General features: G+C 41.4%; 1 protein-coding gene across 5 annotated transcripts in view; it reads right to left on the bottom strand.

Annotated features, from left to right (window-relative positions):
• LOC116463116 (utrophin-like) overlaps window positions 1–19,174 on the bottom strand; it is a 572,404-nt gene that overhangs the window by 512,345 nt on the left and 40,885 nt on the right. For 4 of the 5 annotated variants that reach the window (XM_032146075.2, XM_058434467.1, XM_032146078.2 and 1 more), the window contains exon 1: window positions 200–326. The exons of the other annotated variant lie outside the window; for it this stretch is intronic. In XM_032146075.2, the coding sequence (XP_032001966.1) occupies window positions 200–293 (94 nt within the window). In that variant the 5' untranslated portion in view covers window positions 294–326. Of the gene's footprint in view, window positions 1–199; window positions 327–19,174 lie in introns of those variants that run through there. 5 annotated transcript variants of the gene reach the window in all.

A 19,174-nucleotide genomic window follows, 5' to 3' on the forward strand; every position in this document is an offset into this window, starting at 1 on the left:
TGTGAAGCAGACAACGTTGGTCTCTACCCTTGAGGGTCCACAACAGATGTGGCAGCAAGAAGGACAGGCTGTCTGTTCCCGTCACCAGCCTGGTCCTAAGCTTTGTTGCTTAACAAAAGTGAACGAGAGAGCCCTGTCTTCATAGACATTTCTTATGAAAACCTCACTGGCTGGGAGTCGTGCAAGTTGACAAACTTACCTGGTAATCGCTTGCAAGCCTGGAGAGCTACCTGCCCTGGCAAATCCAATCTGCACTTTTTCCAATGAAACGTGGTGGCTGCCGGGCCGCTCATCACCTACATCTGCTTAGGTGATGAGGAAAAAGATGTGGAGGAAGTGGACAACAAAAGCAGCCTTCGAACTGCACACTGGGATGTCCTGTGTTTTTTTTGGTTTTTTTTTTTTTTCGGTGGCTTTTATTTTTCCCATGAGAGGATCTGACTAAACCTAACCCCACCTCCTCTAAACACCAGAGAGGAAGTTACACTTTGTAGTCAGTGAAAACTCCTTAGGTAGGTTTTTTGTTTTTTTAATAGTCACAACTAAGCGCCTCTATTCATGTTCCTATGACAGAGATTATAACTTTGCTTCCTGTTTTGACAGTGTCAGCTGGGAAGGGGCACTCCACCCACCTCCCTACCCACTGCGTAGATAAATAAAGATGTTAGAAGGCGTTTGCCCTGGGTATACAACTGGCCTTAGGAGTTTCGTTACATATTAACTATACTTCAAAGAATAAATTGGACTTATTATTTCACTGTAGTAGTTATACATACCTTGGGGAAGTAAAACTGAAAAGGATTTCTCCTTCATCCCTTAGAATTTGCTATTAGGGAAAAAATAAACTTAACCATATGCAGCTGTAAGATAAGAGGCCACCATTTAGACTAATTTTTCCAGCCTATTCTCTTTTGTGGTCACCTTGCTCTCTTTATTATCATTTTTTTTTTTTCACTCTTGTCACCCAGGCTGGAGTGCAATGGCGTGATCTCGGCTTACTTGCAACCTCCGCCTCCTGGGTTCAAGTGATTCTTGTGCCTCAGCCTCCCAAGTAGCTGGGATTACAGGCGCCCACCACCACACCCGGCAATTGTGTGCGCGCGTGCACACGCGTGTGTGTGTGTGTGTGTGTGTGTGCGTGTTTAGTAGAGACGGGGTTTCACCATGTTGGTCAGGCTGGTCTCAAACTCCTGCTGTCACTTCTGCAGGTGTCCACCACATACATGCAAAAACCAAGGAAAATCATTATTCATATGATCACATCTACTTTCTAGTCCTTCTCTCATTCTTTTTCTTGCTTGTTGTGAAATAGAAATCTTCTACTTATTAACAAAGACTTTTCATAGAATACGTATCTTTGTCAGGATACACACAGGTTTGAATTCAAAGGCGTCTCTCATCCTGCTACTGTACTGTGATACAGAAAAGAGAAACTAACAGTACTTCCCCTATGCTTCTCCTCCTCATCTCTGTATTTTCCTTAGACTAGTAGCTGTTTGACTCTGGCAAAATACTCTCTCTCTCTCTAAGCCTCAGTCTCCAAATCTGTAAAATGGACGGGCTGACTTCACCTTCTATGACTTCTTCTAGGACTGTCACAGGGAGGGAGACTGAGAAAAATGCAGTGATACAGATGATGTCCCATAGTCAATACCCATTAATCTTTTTTTGCATCAAACTTTATTGATATATAATTCATATATTATACAATTAGCTCATTTACACTGTATAATTTAATGATTTTTAGTATTGTCAAAGAATTCTACAACCATCATCAGAATCGATCTCCATCTCTTAGCCCAAGGCAACCACTAAAATCTACTTCCAGTCTCTATAGAGTTACCTATTCTGTACATTTCATATAAGAGAAATCATACACTATATGGTTTTCTGTGACTAACTTATTTCACTTAGCATAATGTTTTTGAAGTCCATGCATGTTGTAGTATGTATGGGTATTTAATTTCTTTTTAAAATATTCCACTGTATCAACAGACCATATTTTATTATTATCAGTTCATGAACATTTGGGTTGTTTTTATCTTTTAGCTAGTATCAATAATTCTGCTATGAGCATTTGTGTACAAGTTTTTGATGTGGGCATACATTCTCATGTCTCTTGGGTATGGGTGTGTGTGTGTGTGTGTGTGTGTGTGTGTGTGTGTGTGTGTGTGTGAGCGCGCATGTGTACCCAGAAGTAGAATTGCTGAGTCATATGGCAACCCTATGCTTAAACTTTGGAAGAACTGCCAGACAGCTTTCCAAAGTAGCTGCATCCTTTTACAGTCCCACTAGCAGTGTATGTGGATACCCATTTCTCCACATCCTCACCAATATTTGTTATTATTTGTCTGTTTTATTATTTCCATCCTACTGGGTATGAAGTGACATTTCACTGTGGTTTGATTTGCATTTCCTTAACGGCTATCGAAACCCGTCTTTTATCCATAGCCCAAAAATGTCTTCATTTCTAGAATCAGGACTAAATATTCAAAATACAGAACAGCCAGTGAGGTGTGGGCACCACCTAGTCAGAACAGATACTGGCTACAATGCTGAATGAGGTCCTGAAGGTGTCCATCTTTAACAGTGGCTATTTTCCAATAGGAATCAAAGACTTTCAACATTGTTTCTGATACAGCAGTATGGGCTCATACCAGCTAAATATTGCTGGCCTTCATATTTCTATCTACAGTAAGAGGATGTGAAAGAAGTTGGCCCTGTTTCCTCCACCAAAGGGTTCTTCTGAAAACTGGTAAGGAAATGAAATTCTGAATGTAAATATGACATTTCAATCTTTACAAATCAGTTCTTTCCACCTGTCTTTATGTGTCTTCCTCTGAAATAGAAACAGGCACAATAAAAGCAGCCTTTTGTCAGTAAATAGTCATAACTGTTTATAAGAAGAATTGTTAGACCAGATGTGATTTAAGATTAAGGATCTCAAATTTTGAAGGTAGCCACAGAAGACAAGTCAAAATCTAGACACTAGCAACAATTTCTCCTTCCCTCTCAAAAGTGCAGTACTGGGAAAATAGTAATTATTCAAACAAATCAACATCAAAGAGAAGATCTTTTTTTTTCAGACCTTACTGGGTTTGAGCAAATTCATGTACAATGATGTTAATTATCTTTTTCCTAAAACATTCTATTTTAGGATTTATTTTTTGATCCCCCCCAAAACTAAACAGAACAAAAACTATGCAAAGTACAACAAAGAAAATATCAGAAGGCTATTAACTTTAAAAAATAAAAACTTTTTTCTTTATTTTTTGATGTAAGGCCTCGGGCCTTGCAACATGTATTAATAATATTGACTCATCCGTCTTCTAAAAAATTTCCCATGTCCCAAGGCTATACTCTGTAATCCCTTGTTTTATTTATTTCTTGCCGTAGAGCTGACTATGAAATTGACCGTTGAACTTTCATATGTCAAATAGAACTTTCCATAGTGGGAAACTTCTAAAACATTTGTATTAAGCTAAGTGGAAATGTCGTGATAGCTGAGGAGCAAATAAGGTCTGTAACAGCCAATGTAACTTCCAAACTAGATTCTATGTAGGAAAAGCAAACCATTGAACACACACAAGTGCAAAGTCTTCATTAGAGTTTCTGTAAACACTTGATGGTGAGGAAAATCAGAAGCTAAAATCAGTTTATCTGAAGATTCTTCTAAAAAGATCAATAGGGGGGCACTTTTGAAAACTGTTGTGCAATGTCAGGACCCACTCTATTCACAGATCCGTTCTTCTGCTAGATTACACGGTGGCCTCATTTTCTAGTTCTTGTGAAATCAATAGACCATTTATGTTGCAAGTATCTGTCTAGGGTATGCACTTTCTTATTCAATCTGGTGTTGACAGCAGTAATCAAATTTTGTTCATACCACTAGCTCTATTATAGCTCAATAGCAACTGGCTGCCAGCCTAGGTCTACTCTCATCAAAAAGGAAAGAAAGAATTGGAGTGGAGAGAGAATTACAGAACAAATTAGCTGAAACTACAGGAGGTAGTGACGAAGTGAGAGAGGGAAGCAAAGGAATTCAGATACGAATCCTCTCTCCATGGAGGAAATATACACCCAGCAGCATCAGCACCACAAAATCCAGGCAAGCTGACCTTGGCCATGAAGGGTACACATGTTCTTCATTCTTCCCTGTTATCTGTAAACCCTCTTGGCTTTGAACATCATATTATAACTGTCAGTCCTAACTAATACACCTATATCTCACCCTGCAGAGCTACTACTACAAACAAGAACTAGGGCCAAACCACACCCTCCAACACCAGGGAGACTAAATGCAAGGGGCAAGTTATGACACTTCCCATGAGCTCTCCATTTTATAACTCTTCTTTTTTTTCTCTTGAGACGCAGTCGCAGTCTTGTTATGTCACCCAGGCTGGAGTGCAGTGGTGCGATCTCAGCTCACTGCAACCTCCACCTCCCAGGTTCCAGCAATTCACCTGCCACAGCCTCCCGAGTAGCTGGGATTACGGGCGGGCGCCACCATGCCTGGCTAATTTTTATATTTCTAGTAGAGATGGCTTTCACCATGTTGGTCAGGCTGGTCTCAAACTCCTGACCTCAAGCAATCTGCCCACCTTGGCCTCCCAACGTGCTGGGATTACAGGCGTGAGCCACCACGCCCGGCCTAGAACTCTTCTTTATACGATTATGCTAGAATCAAGCATTTTTCTCAGATCAGAATATAAAAAGATAATCTTATGATAGAAATCAGGTCAGCTTTTTTAAAAAGAAAAAAGTGGGAGGGGGTGAAGGCCTGACTGAAATTTTACTCTATTTGCACTTCTAGACTTTGAATTCTCCTAGAAAACTAGACTTCTGCTCATAGAAACTCTCTACTTAAAAGCATCATGAATGATACCATTCCCTGATAGGACAAACATCTCTTTTTCTCATTTTTCAAAGTTTTATCTTGAAATAATTTTTAGACTTATAAAAAGAAGTGGTAAAAAAAAAAAAAAGAAAGAAAGAAAGAAAAGAGTACACAGAGTTCTCATGTTCCCTTCGTCCAACTTCCCCAAATATTACCATCTTACATAACTCAGTACAATGATGAAAACCAGAGAATTCACGTAGATGTAAAACTATGAACTAAGCTACAGATCTTTTTCAAATTTCTGCAATTGCCCCCTTTTTCTGGTCCACGATTCAATCCAAGATCACATACAAGCAACATTTCAAAAATTCAAGATGCATCCTTTTCAATAAATCATGCCTATCTAATTAATATTTCTGACCCTTCCTAAAGTTCCACTTCCCTTCAATGTTAATGAGGCAGTGTCATCATTAACTTTTGAGTCTTCCCAGAAATACTTTTCTTCCACAGATTTTCCTCCATTTCTTATCAGTCAGTTTCATCAACCTTATCTCGTAAACACACGTCAAAGAGTTTCACAACCTCTTTTCCAAAACCCTAGGGCCAGAGGTGCTGCTGAACCGAACTCTTCCCATTTGAGAAAAGTTATATAGCACAAGTCATATATTACAGTGAAAACAAAAAACAGCAAGATCCAGGGCAATTTCCCCTAATCAAACACATTAATAGCCCTGCAGCAAATACATATGTTTATGAAGGATGCCTGACATACATAAGGACTTTAAAAGAGTCCCAGCTGTTCAACTCATGCTTCAACACCAGATGAGTTCAGGTCAAACTCAAGTTTTCTTGCCAAATGAACTACAAATAAAACACCTTCTGGTTTTCAGAGGTCTTCTTCAATAGTGTAGCTACAGATGAAGGATGATGAATCTGTACCTATGAAATCCACAGTTTCATCCATCTCCCGCCCACCCTCACCACATCTTCTAGCTGGTCTCCTGGCAGAGCCACCTGCAATGTTCCCTGGGCCTCTAGGGGCTCTTCCCTCCGAATCACTCTCCCACAGAGCCTAGAGTGATCTTTCTATTAACCTGCACCTGCCCAGCTTCAAAATCCTTAAAGGTTTCCCATGCAAGGATGGAGTCTCGTCTGCTTCATGCAGTTCACACAGCTCCCTACAATCGGAACTAAGTCCCATGACTATACTGATCAACTACATGGCACCCAAGAAGAATGCAAAAATGAAAAAGGCATCAACTGTCCTTAAGAGTCTCACAATCTAATTAACTCCCCTTAATATCTTCATCAGAGTAATATTGTTAGAATACAACTTATCCAATAATCAAAGAGCATGTCGGGTTTTTTTTAACCCATTTGTGTCCAGCTAGGAAATTCTACCTCAGTTCTTGATCACAGTAATGACTATAAACAAAACTCTTCATGTTGACATTAAAAGAATTTTCACATGATTTTAAAAGCACATGTCTAAAAATACTCATTATGCTACTGTTGGTATGTTTCAAAAAATTATAAAAAGCAAAAGCCAATAAAAACTGTTTTAAAAACAAGCAAACCCAAAAAAGTAATGTCAAGGATGGTATTTAATGGGCTGAGTGATTTCTCATGAGATTGTTTTTCCAAAGCATGAAGATATAAATAAAATCTGAAATCATGCCTTTGTTTCCATATGAGTATACTAATAGAATTGAATGACATTATAATCAACAAAATTAAGTCAGAGAGAGTTAAATCTAAGCCGCCATCATCAAAGAGCTTAGAAAATATTCCAGGCTGGGCGCAATGGCTCATGCCTATAATCCCAGCACTTTAGGAAGCTGAGGCGGGTGGATCACCTGAGGTCAGGAGTTCGAGACCAGCCTGGCCAACATGGTAAGACTCCATCTCTACTAAAAATACAAAAATTAGTCAGGCATGGTGGCATGTGCCTGTAATCCCAGCTATTCGGGAGGGTGAGACAGGGGAATCGCTTGAACCAGGGAGGCAGAGGTTGCAGTGGGCCAAGATCGCACCACTGCACTCTAGTCTGGAAGACAGAGCAAGACTCCATCTCAAAATAATAATAATAATAATAATAATAATAAAGTATTCCAAACCACACGGAGCCAGACCTCAGAAGCGGACCTTAAATAGCATGCCAATAAAAGCGGGGAAATCATATTTAAGTATTGGTTTCATTTTCTAATGTGGCAACAGACAAAGACACCTACTTGGAATGATGAATTAAAAAGAAAACTCCTAGAAGTTGTATTTCAGGATTAAATTATAACCTTTCTCAAGAAAGCTGCATGCAAGTAGTGAGATTAAAAGGGAGACAATAATCGCACCAAAGCCCTTAATGAGGAGGTAAAGAGAGGTAGCAATAGGGGCACACAGCTTCTCCCTCCACCAGGAGATAGAAGGAGTGTGCTAAGAGGGGAGAATTCAGGGTTTCCTCCTGGGGTGGCCCTCCTCTCATGTGTGTGTGTGTGTGTGTGGTGTGTGTGTGTGTGGTGTGTGTGTGTGTGCCTGTGTGTGTGTCTCTGTCTGTGTGTGTGTCTGTGTGTGTGTGTTGTGTGGCAGGGTTTCTCACTGACAGTGTTGCTTCTAAACAGAAGTGGCAGCTGTCTGGAACCCAGTGGGTGAGGCCTCCAGGGGCTGACAGCGATCTGCAGGAGAACAGAAAAACACTACATGGAAGCCAAGTGATGCCACCACTTGGTAGAAACTGGGTCCAATCTGCCAGGGCCACAGGCGCAACCCTACATGACCGGCTGCTTAAAGCAGTCAACCCTAGGATGGCCCCTCCAGCTTAGAACTTCTCACTCTAGTGGCAGGAAGGAAGGCCAAGAGTTCTTCAAGGAGGCAAGAATTGTCATTTAAGGCAACAGTGAATGAAATTAATAAAACAACCCAAATACTTCAAAAAGAAAGGAATTTTAAAATATTACTTAAAAAAAAAGAGGGAGTAATTTTTTTGGACTGTCTCCATAATCTGTTTTTATAAACCAGGTGGCAACCTGCTGGGCTGTGGAACAAAGGTCAGCCAAGTGAGTTTTCTTGAAGCACACTTGCTGTCATAGTGAGGAAAATTTTTCTAATTTCTGGTGAGCTCTAGAACTTTCAAGCTTCATGGGAAGTTGTGAAGAAGAGACACCTAGAGATTATTCTTTGGTGTTGGCAGGAAAAAAAAAACAGGTGGGAAAAGTGACCACGTGTCCTACAGGGCCAGCAGCCTATGAACCCCAATGTGGTCTTCATAATATTTTGTTCCTTGATCACCTACAGTCACAATCTCTACCTCAGAAAACTTGTGCCACTGCCTGTCTTCTGGCTGGCTCTCCGCAGGCGAGTGTGCTGATGTCTCCAAGCCCTGAAGGTTGTTTACTGTCATTCAGCTTGCCCATGGCGATGTCGGAGTCTGGAATGAAGGTCCCACCATATCAGGATCACCCTCTATGAGGCAACACTTTCCCTGCCTACAACCTGTCTTCCACTGGCCACCACCTGCTGCAGCCCAGCAGACACACCTGTATGCATCTCAGCCCTGATCACAGGATCTGTGTGCTTCCTCTTGCAAATGCCCACATGCAAATCTGAGGACGCTGGCCACTCAGAAGACATGGGTATTAACATGTGTGTCATCGGTAGATCCTGCCGCAGCTGGTGCCACACAAAGATAGTCCTGTCTAACTATGGGCACACCCACCCACTCTCATGTGTCCTATCTCTACTTGGGAATGAGACATAATCATCTACTTGTGATAACTTAGAGCCAAGAGTGAGGAGACAATGAAGAATCTAGGTGTTCATTAGACAGAACTGATGCTGAGGAACTGACCAGAGGTATTTCAAATCAGCTCCAGGGTTTCCAAGATGATATAAAGACAGTTCCAGGATGACATTAAGAGGTGGTCAGGTGAGAACTAGAGAATTCAAGTCACAATTAACACTTGAGAGTTTATTTATCAGCCACGAGATTCAGCAGTGGGTTCACAGTGCCAGAGTTCCTGGAAAGAGCATTTGAGACAGCCAGGCAGCTGATAGGTTTAAGCAGCGCCTACTCTGTTCCATGCAGTACAGCAGTGAAAGAGCCGGTTCCCAGGCCAGGCCAGGCAAGTACTATAGATGGAGAGTTGAGGCACCTGCCATATCATTGCCTCAGGGATCAGGTTCAACTATGGAGGCAGGCCACAGCATGCCAAAAGGGGGAAAGGAGAAGGCAGAGGCTGAGGAAACAGGTGGGAGTGAGCGCTGCAGAGGCAAGACAGGCACAAACAACCTATTATTAAGATGCTCTACAGAGTTGCAAAGGAGCAGGTGGCAGATGGGAGGAGGGAACTCAGAAACAATGTCAGAAGGTACAAAGGAGAAAGGGTGATCCAGAAATAAGACAAGAACAAAGCTGGGCTCTCTTATTCCAAGGTAGTGGTGAACAAGCCATTCCTAAGCTTGCAAGTCGGGACCACTTATGTGTCATTTCACATTAAACTTCACTTTCCATGAAATTTTTCTCTGCCAGAGAATGTCCAGTAGTAAATCTGTCTATCTATAAAAGTATAAATAAATTAAACATGACAAAGTTGGTTTTAAATTAGGAATGTTAGGCTATCGTAACTTCCTGGAGGTTGTCAGTGAACTATAGTACTGGAACTACGGATGTTCCTACTTGATCATCAGGATATAATTTGGTCTGTATTCGCTTTTAGAGATCTCTGAACTTCAAAGTTCGTTCAATTTATTTTCACTGATGCCTTCAAAATTCTCTCAAGTTAAGCTGTGTCAATATTTCAACTCTCACTTGAAAAATGATGTTACTGAGGTTTCAGGACACAAAGTAAAACACCAAATTCATGCTGTGAGTAGCTTTAACCTCAGGGCCAGGTCCCAGCTATTGAGCCGTTCCTTCAGCCATAGCATGCATCTTGCAAAGCAGCTCCCTGGCTTTTGAGAGCATTGCCTGAACCAACATGAAGCCTAGAGATGTCAGAGTTATTTTCATGAAAGTAAATGATACTATGCAATACCTCCTGTCTTTCTCAGTCATAGCCAAACAGCAGATGAAGCCAAGAGGAAATACATGTTCCTCAACAGCAGTAAGGTTCCAGGTATCAGGTGGCGGCAGCAGTTGCTGAAAGCCTGTTCCACTTCACCCCTCCCCTAGAACCCCAAACTTGGGCACAAACCCACACCTCAAACTCTTGAGGCTGCCCAGATTATGAGTCTTTAGGCAACAGATGACAGAGTGACGCAACACTACCACTCCTGGGGGCGCTAAAATCATAGCCTTGACAGAACAGGAAGGTGGTTACTCTTCACAGAAGCTACTAATCTGCCGCCCCCGACCCCCCCCAACACACACACACACCGGAAAGAGGGAGGAGAAAAAGGAAATGAAAGCAAGTGACTCTAGGGTCTGGATTTCATATACAAGAATAGCCAGCAACAGGTGCAGTGTTCCGGTGAAATTAAGACACTCAAAACACCATTTGCCTCCACAGCATGAAGAGCCCAGGCACAGAAACCCAACATTAGGCAATGATGTCAGAAGTGCAAATCATCATCATTCTCTAGCCAGTAGCAATTTTGTAGGGAAAAAAATAAAAGGGCATTTGTCTGTTGATACATAATTTCTTTTAATTTAGGAGTCCTCTCTTAAAATAGTTTGAAAATAATCTTAGCATCAATCATCAATATACTTTTTTAATGCCTAGTGACTATCACAGTGCCTAGCACATAGTAGGTGGGTGGATAAATATTTACTGAACGAATGAATAAAATGATATATTTACTGAACGAGTGAATAAAATGAGAGGTAAACAAAAAAATTTCTTCACAAATAAAGATAACCAACATCTACACTAGTACGTTAAGTGTATCTTTTTCCCCATTTCTCCAAGAAGAGAACAAAAGGTTGGAATCAGTAGCCAAGGACACTGGCTTCATCATGTTGCTGATGAACACATCAGGAGGTGCAAACCGTCCACCCCTGGCTGAAACTGAGAAGCCCGATCTGCCACCCCTTGGGTGATCTATGCAGGGAGCTCTCATCTGCAGAAGATCCAATGGGAAAAACAATCACAATCATTTAAGCAACCCACCTTTAGATTTTCCTTTCTTTCAATGTGCCATTTCACATAACATTTTTTTACCTGCCATTATAAGAGAATTTACAAGATAAATGTTGTTGTATAATCTTCTTCAACATGATAGAAATCATCAACTCATAATATGTTATGGAAAATGTCTTATGCTGTGTGTGACATGCTATATGAAAAATCTGAATGTGGATAAGATGGTGTAGAAATAAGCCATTTTATGGGCTCTAAAAACTGACAGAATCAGTAGAGAACAAAGAGCAATAAAAATGAGCCCATCAATGGGAGAAGGTCTGTTACGGGAATACTGTATTGAATTAAAAGGTTAATATGAGGCTGAGCTCAGTGGCTCACACCTGTAATCCCAGCACTTTGGGAGGCCGAGGTGGGTGGATCACCTGAGGTCAGGAGTTCAAGACAGGCCTGGCCAACATGACAAATCCCCATCTCTACTAAAAATACAAATACAAAAATTAGCCATGCGTGGTGGCGGGAGCCTGTAATCCCAGCTACTTGGGAGACTAAGGCAGGAGAATCGCCGGAACCCGGCAAGTAGAGGTTGCAGTGAGCCAAGATCGCACCACTGCACTCCAGCCTGAGTGACAGAATGAGACGCCATCTCAAATAAATAAATAAATAAATAAATAAAAGGTTAATATCAGCTTGAGAACATTACTGATTACATAAGTTGAAAGGTTTCAGTAAGTTAAAAATAATGATATTAATTGTAAGAATAAAGTGTTCAAAGCACAGATAAGAGTAAATCACCAAAATTATCAGGAGGTTTTAGAGAACTGAGAATACACATAAAAAAGTGTCATAAATAACTTTACAAAATTACTATTTAAAAACAGTTTGACTTAATGACTTGTTCAATTTTTTTAATCTAAGAATTTTTCTTGTGTTTGTAACTTAAGTATTCTGAGTAGGAGTTCTCTCTTCCCTATATATTCAATTTAAAGAGTCCTTAGATTTTTTTCAAGTTAACTTTCAAAGATCCAAAATACTCCCACTTCGTTTTACTTTGAGGTAATACCCAAAGGTCTTGACTACGGTTCTTAATGGAGATCCTAAGTGGCTAGTCAAGAATTACCTCAAATTTCAAAGAATAAACAGGAATAGCAAGTCCATTACAAGTGCTTTTGTTCTTTTAAGTGACTCTGCGTTTTCATTCATTCACTCACTCATTCATTCATTCACAAGGATCTATCATCCCTACAGAACAGGCACTGTACAAGGCACTATGGACACAATCATGAACAAGACAACCTTGGTCCCTGCCCATATGGAGAGCACGGTCTTGGGGACCTATCAACACTAAAGTAAACAAACAAGTGAACAAAAGCAATGAGCAATGGTGACAAGTGTGGATGGTGGGGACAATAGCACAAAATCTTCTTCAGGTGGGTGTCAGGACAGGCTTCTCTGAGCAGGTGCAATTTCCTCCAACGCTCAATCCCAGAAGGAGGAGCGTTGGAGATAGCCAAGAGCTGGGGGCCGGTATTCCAGATGGAGGAAAGACCCTGTAAACACAGGTTGTTCCCAGAGCTGAAAGCTGACAGTGTGGCTGGATGGGGCAATGATGGACAGTGAGCAAAGAGGTGCATTATACATTTGAAAATGGCATCTCACCATATGATTCACTGAACATTTGCCTTTCCAAACACTTTCTTCTCAGCCTGGAATTCCTCCCTTCCACATTCCTCTCTGCTACCTTGCAAGTCACTTCTCTGGGAAACATTCCTTGACCCTCTGAGGAAGAGCAAAACTCCGGGAGTTTATCCTTCTAACCTGTGGTCCCACGGCACATAGTATGTATCATGAGCACACGTCTTACCACGCTGCTGAATCGCTGTGTTTGAAAGCCTGAAAGCAGAGATCTTGCTTGTCTGCTTCCCAGCAGCCTATCACGTAACTTGGCACCAGCAGAGAGAAATAAATGACAGTGAACGAACCAAGAGATAAATGGACAAATTAAATGGATGCAGGGGCACTAATTAACTACTCAATTGTTGGAGATTTGGAATAGCGCCAAGGTTACAGCTCCTTAACTCATTTACAGTTTAATTTCTACCCCATATGACTTTCATACAACAGACACTTTTGGGCAAATCTTTTTTCATCACGGAGAAGTGATGGAATAACTTTCACAGTGTATCATTTGACACTGGACCCAATCCATTCATACTCAACAAACACGCATTAAGTGCCAGGTTCTGTGCTAGGCTCTGAGGCTGACAGTGGTCCTATCCTAGATGATTTATGAGGCTAGTAAGCAGAATAAATCATATTTAGAAAATGTTTTTAATGACTGACCTTGTTAGATTCTTTACATGTAACTATCTTATTTCATAACATTATTAAGAAAAAACGTTTTTTAAAAACTTCCTAGGTCACCCAGAGGAAAAAATAATTTAGAATCTGTTAACTCAGTAATTTTCACACTAATTCTTGGCGGAGAGTCATGCCTCAGCTTCCTTTCAATGAACAGGTGGACAAAATTTAAGTAACCACATTCTCAATGAGTCTTTACCTGCCTGTGACTGTCTGCCGTCTCCGTTTGTGGATTCAGATCTCACTTCCATTTCTCGTCGGCTCAGCGTGTCCTTCATATGTAGTTAAGACTCCCAAACCAACAGTGCATGATTTCTGAAGTCACAAAGGGATGTGTACCCCTCGGCTGGAGAATGTGCTTCGATGGAGTCAAATTGAAAAACAGGGCCAAACAGTATGGGAACCGTGGATAGATGAGTTCCTCCCCAACTGCCCGGACCAGAATGGTCACATTCCTCCCTCTGTGAATAGCCCAATCCTGGTCTGCTCTGTCTGAGCCTCTGCCAGGTGTGGAGCCTGTCGCCTTAAAATCTGAAGACGTGTGACAACACTTATCTGCCTAGGAACAGCAAGGTATGCATTTCTACAAACACCACTGCTGAAACTGCTGGGCATACAGAGAAGCCAAGCACTTCCTCTCTTCTCCTCAGGTTTTCCTTAGATTCAAGCCAAATAGAAATCTGGGTGAGGAAAAATGTTAAGGAATTTAGCATTTAAAAAAATTTCTTTTTATGTTTCTAACTCTTGCAAGAGAGCTTGTTCTCATCAATTTTATAATCTATTTTTCAACCTACATACTCCAAACTAATTCCTAATGCTTTTAGGGATCCATCTATTAATGCATGAAATAATACATGCCCTCAAACTAAGAGGTAAACCATGCTCCTTCAATCAGGATAAGAAATACTACTGAGTGACATGCAGACTGCATCTTTCTGCCAATTTTCATCCACAGCCCTCTGCTCACTTCACTCCCAATCACCGGCCTCAATCAGGCTTTCTGTGGGCCAAGTTCTGCCAGCTTAGAGCCTGCACACAGCTCTGCCTTCAGCCAGTGCCCTCCACCACCTTGAACTATGGACTTGAATAGCTTCCTCAAGAAGGCCTTCCCTGACCACTCAAACTATCACTCATTCCAGGTCCCTATGAAGTCCCCGAGTGATTTGCCATGACAGCACTGCAGAATGTCTACCTCTAAGCAGTTAAACAACTATTTGTATGCTCTGCAATTTGATATCTGGTTCCTGTACTAGTCTACACACTCAAGAGGCCAGATGCCATCATAGAGCTCATCAGTTTTGTCAACTGCACCCAGTGCAGTGCCTGACATATGGGGCATTCACCCAAGACTACTTTCCATTTAAAATTGTTGTCTCTTTTGAAACACTCTGTGGCACACTGCTGCCACTGCTGAGGTCTAAGGAAACAAATACTCATTTTAAGCCATCATCTTTATCAGGGGTTATTACCAGGCAGGGGGTCCATGAACTTGGACAGGAAAAGCAATTAGATATTTTCACTGACCTCTAACAGAAATTTGCATTTCCTTCCATTGTGATGGCAGATCACAAAACACATTATTAGTGGTAGCTTTGACTGTGTCACCAACAAAAATCATAATCATTTTCACATCATCTTACAACTCTAGCAGGTATCTTGAAAATACCATTTGGCTCGTTGTTATTTCAGAAGAGTAGAGAGGTTAGAGATGCTAGAAGTTCTTACTGAACACAGTAATGAAACAGCAAATACTACTCTTTCGCAGATTTTTCAGTATTTTGGTAACTATATGCATGGAATGCCATGTACTCTTTTTTATGCATTTAAAAATATTTGTCAGGCTAGGTACAGTGCCTCACGCCTGTAATCCCAGCACTTTGGGAGGCCGAGGCAGGTGGATCACAAGGTCAAGAGATTGAGACCATCCTGGCCAACATGGTGAAATCTTGTCTCTACTAAAAATACAAAAATTAGCTGGGCGTGGTGGCGTGCACCTGTAGTCCCAGCTACTCGGGAGTCTGAGGCAGGAGAATCGCTTGAACCTGGAGGGTAGAAGTTGCAGTGAGCCGAGATCGCCCCCCTATACTCCAGCCTGGGTGACAGAGTGGGACTCCATCTCAAAAAAAAAAAAAAAAAAAAAAAAAAAAAAAGGCCAGGTGCGGTGGCTCACGCCTGTAATCCTAGCACTTTTGGAGGCCGAGGCGGGCAGATTACCTGAGGTCAGGACTTCAAGACCAGGCTGACCAACATGGTGTAACTCCGTCTCTACTAAAAATACAAAAAAGTAGTCGGGTACAGTGGCTCGCACCTGTAATCCCAGCTACTTGGGAGACTGAGGCAGGAAAATCGCTTGAACCTGGGAAGCGGAGGTTGCAGGAAGCCGAGATCGCGCCACTGCACTCCAGGCTGGGCAACAGAGCGAGACTTTGTCTTAAAAAAAAAATTTGTCTGGCTTCACTAAACTGCCAAAGGAGTCTATGGGGGCAATGAAGGGGGGATGAAGATAAAGAATAAAAACTCTGATCTATTAACAGATCACTATCATGAGATATAAACATCTGATGCACCAAGAAACAATTATATTTTGTTCTGAATGAATGTATTTTTACTCATTGTAAAAGGAAATAATATTTCCTTAAAGACAGTGCAAAATAAAATTAATAAATTGAGATACTATTTTTAAAACAAATAAAGATATTATTTCCTTGGTTTTAATACAAAACAACTCTAAAAGAAGAAATTTCCAAGAGACATTAACAAGTTCAAAAGTTACTTAACAGTTCAACTATTAGACACCCCTGACACTCCTAAGAATATTCTTGATTTGATGAAACTTCTGGTAACACCTGGAAGCTTAAAGTCACTTTCCTTTGTTTCATCACCTCTCTAAAAAGTTATTGTTCATTTATTAAGATGCTAGATAAGCCCAGTTCTAACCAACCCTTTGAATTACTCATGTCTGGGTACTCCCGTGTGTATGCACTACACATATCTTAATAAACATGTTTGTTTTTCTTTTGTTTAAAAAAAAAAAAGGAAAGAAACTTCTCCCCCTTTTTTCCAGAAAGACTCATCCTTGAACCATTAAGGCCCTGGGCTTGCAAAGGGAGGATAGCAGACAGGTGGGGTTGCGATAGTGGACAGTTAGGGTTGCAGAAGGTATTACACTCTGATTTCCATCACAGTGTTGTCCTAGTTCTAGCCTAGCAGTTGGAGATTCAGCCCCATCTAACTTCTGTTGTTTTTTTGTTTTGTTTTGTTTTGTTTTGTTTTGTGTTTTGAGACAGAGTTTCCCCGTTGTTGCCCAGGCTGGAGTGCAAAGGTGTGATCTCGGCTCACTGCAACCTCTGCCTCCCGGGTTCAAGTGATTCTCCTGCCTCAGCCTCCCGAGTTGCTAGGATTACAGGCAACCACCACCATGCCCAGCTAATTTTTGTTATTTTTAGTAGAGACAGGGTTTTGCCATGTTGGCCAGGCTGGTCTTGAACTCCTGACCTCAGGAGATCCACCCACTCGGCCTCCCAAAGTGCTGGGATTGCAGGCGTGAGCCACCACGAGCAGCCCGGCCCCATCTTACTTCTGTAACAACTCTGTGAATATATGCACATAACCACCCAAAAGAGTTATAATTAACACCTTACTATGAACTGCTTTAATCAGCCAACCATTAAAATCCAGGGAAAAAAGAGCTTTGATGAGAGGGGAAAGGCCGAGCCTGGAGGGAGTTAGGCCAGTGGGCAACACCCAGGGGCTGCCTCAGCAGAAAACAGGCTCAGAGAAGACACCGAAACCAAGCTCTGAAGAACCTCAAGGGCAGCCAGCAGGCCCTGGTTGCGTTATGCGGGCTTCTCTGGAAGAATAAATACCACAGCATTTCTTTTACACAAATTAAGACAGGTTCTGACCAGTTCAGTTCAGCAGCTCCAGTTACATGCAGGAGCTTTCTCACTCTCTCCCGCCAAAAGGAAAATGCGTAACAGGAAAAGAAATGATCCTGGCACCCCTCCTCCTTCTCCTCCTCCCATTTCCCCTCTCCTTCACCCCCTCCCTGTTTTCTGTCTCTAAAACTTAGACTCCAAGCCCAAGGTTGACCTGATCTGTCTGCTCTCATCCACAGGCGTCACATCTCTTACAGAATATTCACAAAACCCCCTCAACTTCACACAGCAAACAGAAGCCTAAAATCCCTCCCGAAACATCCCTTCTCAGGTGCAAATCCACCAGACGAGCATCAACAATGGCATGAGATTTGAAAGAAAGTCAGAACTGTCCTTCAGGTCCAGGTGGCCTAGAGAAGCAGAAAGAATGCCAAGTTCAGACCCCTAGTCATCTCATAGGAACAGTTGCATCTTGAGAAAATCATTTTCTCCCTACTTGAGTGGGATTCCTCAGGGATAGGGGAAGATAACTGGACTGGTTGGCCCCTTAAATCATCTTCCAGATCTAAGATCCTGTGAGGGTCTGTGTTACCACAACAGCCATCCATGGTTGCAAGTGATGGAGAAGAGCAGAAGGAAGCCACTTACTATTAAAAGTGGTGTATCAGCCAGAAAATGTTGGAAAGAGACCATTTCAGCTTGAAAGTCGGCTCACTCCTAGTACTCATTCAGGATTCCAAGTTCCTTGCATTTGTAATTCATTACTAGTGAGCTAAATATACCACAAGTGTAAAATGGCTCAGAGAAAACACTCCCATCATCACCAGCAATATGGAAAATACGTGGCCATCACATCAGAGGAGAAACTTGCCTCAAAATAATTTGGATATTTACAGCCACACACGCAATGTGATGATTTAGATGATTTCTAAAGCCATGAAGCTTCTCAGGCCTGGCAGAAAGTATAAAAAATATTAGGATCACTGTGCCTAACAACAGCAAGAATTTGGTGCTGAGAAAAGAGAGCTACTAAAAAAAAAAAAAAAAAAAAACTAAGGGACCATGTTATTCACAGAGCTTTATGAAATTGCCAAAAAAAAGTAACAGTACAGCATTTTCTGTACTATCAATAAAATTTTTTAGTAAAACGATTTCTACAGTCAGTCTCATTATATATTTCTCAATTTTTATCCAAGTAATAAATGCACTTAAGTTTGTTTTCAATAAAATAAGATGATAACACAATGTAGCAGGCTTGGGCATCCCCATTCCTCTGTTATCTGTTTCTTCTGACAATAGTTTATGCATTTCTAAATACTATGCTTATAAAGCTCCTTCCTGATTGCAAGTCAGACATTATTTATAAGACTCTTTTTACTTACCACTTTTATATCCACTCTTCCAATCTCTACTTCAGATCTTATTTCTGATATCACACTTTTAATTTCCAAGATCTCTTTGTTATTCTCTGATTTTTTTTTTATCATATTCTGTTCTTGTTTCAAAGACACAATTATTTTCCTATTTCTCTGAGGATACACGCCACATTCCTGTTTCCCCTAAGTGGCTCCTTCCTTTTGTTTGTGTTAATGTAGGCTCTATTTGTGGAGGCTTTCAAACATCTGCTGACTCCTAGCAGCCCTTCCCATTTCAAAATGAGGCTCAACAATGCATAGGCTCGGGTGTCATCTACCAACTGGCAGGCTCAAAGTAAGGTAATCAATTTACATGCTGTAACTATACTGCACTCCCAGTAATAGCACTCTTTAATTGGGGGCTGATCGGCGATGGGAGGCTGTCTTAGTCCATTCTATGCTACTATAACAGAATGCCACAGATTGGGTAATTTATAAGGAACAGAAATTTGTTTGGCTCAAGGATCTGGAGGCTGAGAAGTCCAAAAGCATGGCACCGGCATCTACTGAGGGCTTTCTTGCTACATCATCCCATGGAGAAAGGTGAAAGGGCAGGATACACTGACAGCAAGTAAGCAAGAGACAGTCAAACTCACTTTTATAACAAGG

This window comes from Hylobates moloch, unplaced genomic scaffold (genome assembly GCF_009828535.3).
Source record: "Hylobates moloch isolate HMO894 unplaced genomic scaffold, HMol_V3 SCAFFOLD_26, whole genome shotgun sequence".
NCBI classification, from domain to species: domain Eukaryota; kingdom Metazoa; phylum Chordata; class Mammalia; order Primates; family Hylobatidae; genus Hylobates; species Hylobates moloch.